Source organism: Microtus ochrogaster, unplaced genomic scaffold, assembly GCF_000317375.1.
Source record: "Microtus ochrogaster isolate Prairie Vole_2 unplaced genomic scaffold, MicOch1.0 UNK47, whole genome shotgun sequence".
Lineage (NCBI taxonomy): Eukaryota > Metazoa > Chordata > Mammalia > Rodentia > Cricetidae > Microtus > Microtus ochrogaster.
The window spans coordinates 1893715-1894821 of record NW_004949145.1 but is presented as its reverse complement, the minus strand read 5'-3'; the positions used below and the strand labels follow the sequence as shown (position 1 = coordinate 1894821).

At 56.2% G+C, this 1107-nt stretch overlaps 1 protein-coding gene across 1 annotated transcript in view; it reads left to right on the top strand.

The window, feature by feature from the left end:
• The window catches only part of Ssc5d (scavenger receptor cysteine rich family member with 5 domains), a 22799-nt gene that overhangs the window by 14370 nt on the left and 7322 nt on the right, over positions 1–1107 (top strand). The window contains exon 15 of the mRNA XM_013354511.2: positions 21–239. Coding sequence (XP_013209965.2) covers positions 21–239 — 219 coding nt within the window. The remainder of the gene's footprint in view (positions 1–20; positions 240–1107) is intronic.

The following is a 1107-nucleotide window of genomic DNA, read 5'->3' as shown; positions in this document are numbered from 1 at the left end:
GAAGGAAAGAGCGGTGGCAAGGACCTCAGATAGCGGAAGGAGACACATGCTACCTAGTCTCTCCCCAGGGTACACAGGTGACGATGATTATCCCTCCTGGACTTGGGACCCCACTTCAGGAGAGGACCTGACCAAAGGAACCACTACGGCAGCACGGCCTGGACGGACTCTTTCCTGGGCGGCTACCACTAGGAACCCGGAAGTCCCCTCTTCAGGAACACAGAGGCGGCCAGACACAGGTGAGGGCCTTGGCCAGGAACTTGTGTGCGTGCGAATGCCACACTCTGCCTCCACCATGGAGTCCCAGGACTCAAACTCACATTGTTTGGCTTGGCAGAAAGTACTTTTGCTCCCTGGGCGGTATGAACCACTCTGTTTGTTTTTCCAGATGGTGTCACGTATTCCCAGACTGGCCTTGAACTTGCTATGTAACTGAGATTTGCCTTGAGCGCCTGGTCCTTCTGCCTTCCCTTCCCAAGTGAGGACATTACAAATGGGTGCCACATGGTCACCCATAAAGATCTTTCTAACTGAGGTGGCCGAGGCCTCCAAGGCCCTGCAGGCTTTCCTCGAACCTATCCAGACATCCTAAACATGTCCCGTGCTTGGGCTTGACCATATTCATCTTCTCCAGAGTAGAAAGAGGCAGCGGTTGGCTTTGAGAGGTCAGAGGGCATCGGCCAGTCCTGAGCGACCAGGAAGTGGCTGACCTCAAACTGAGTGTCTGTGTAAATGACCCAGAATCCTCAGCTCAGGGTTACCGTGGCAGCTTCCTACCCCAGCTCCTGGGAAAGTGAGCAGAGTCCTACTGAGTCTGACAGGCCAGCCACACACTGTCCTTGTCAGCTGTAGCTCAGACACAGGCAGGGATCCCTGGGGCATGAGTTCTGTCCCCTGCCCTTCCCAGCCTGTCCAGCAGGCTCTCTGTCCCTCGACTGCTCCATGGCTCTGTCTCACTATTGTCTGCATCCTTCCATCTCTGCTGCCAGCACGGGGATCCAGAGACACCCTGTCCCCGAGCTGCCTCCCCATGTGTTCTCTCCTCACCTCCCACCCAGCTGTCTTCCTCATGGGCGCTTCCTAAGACCTCCGTGACGTGTGTGTGTG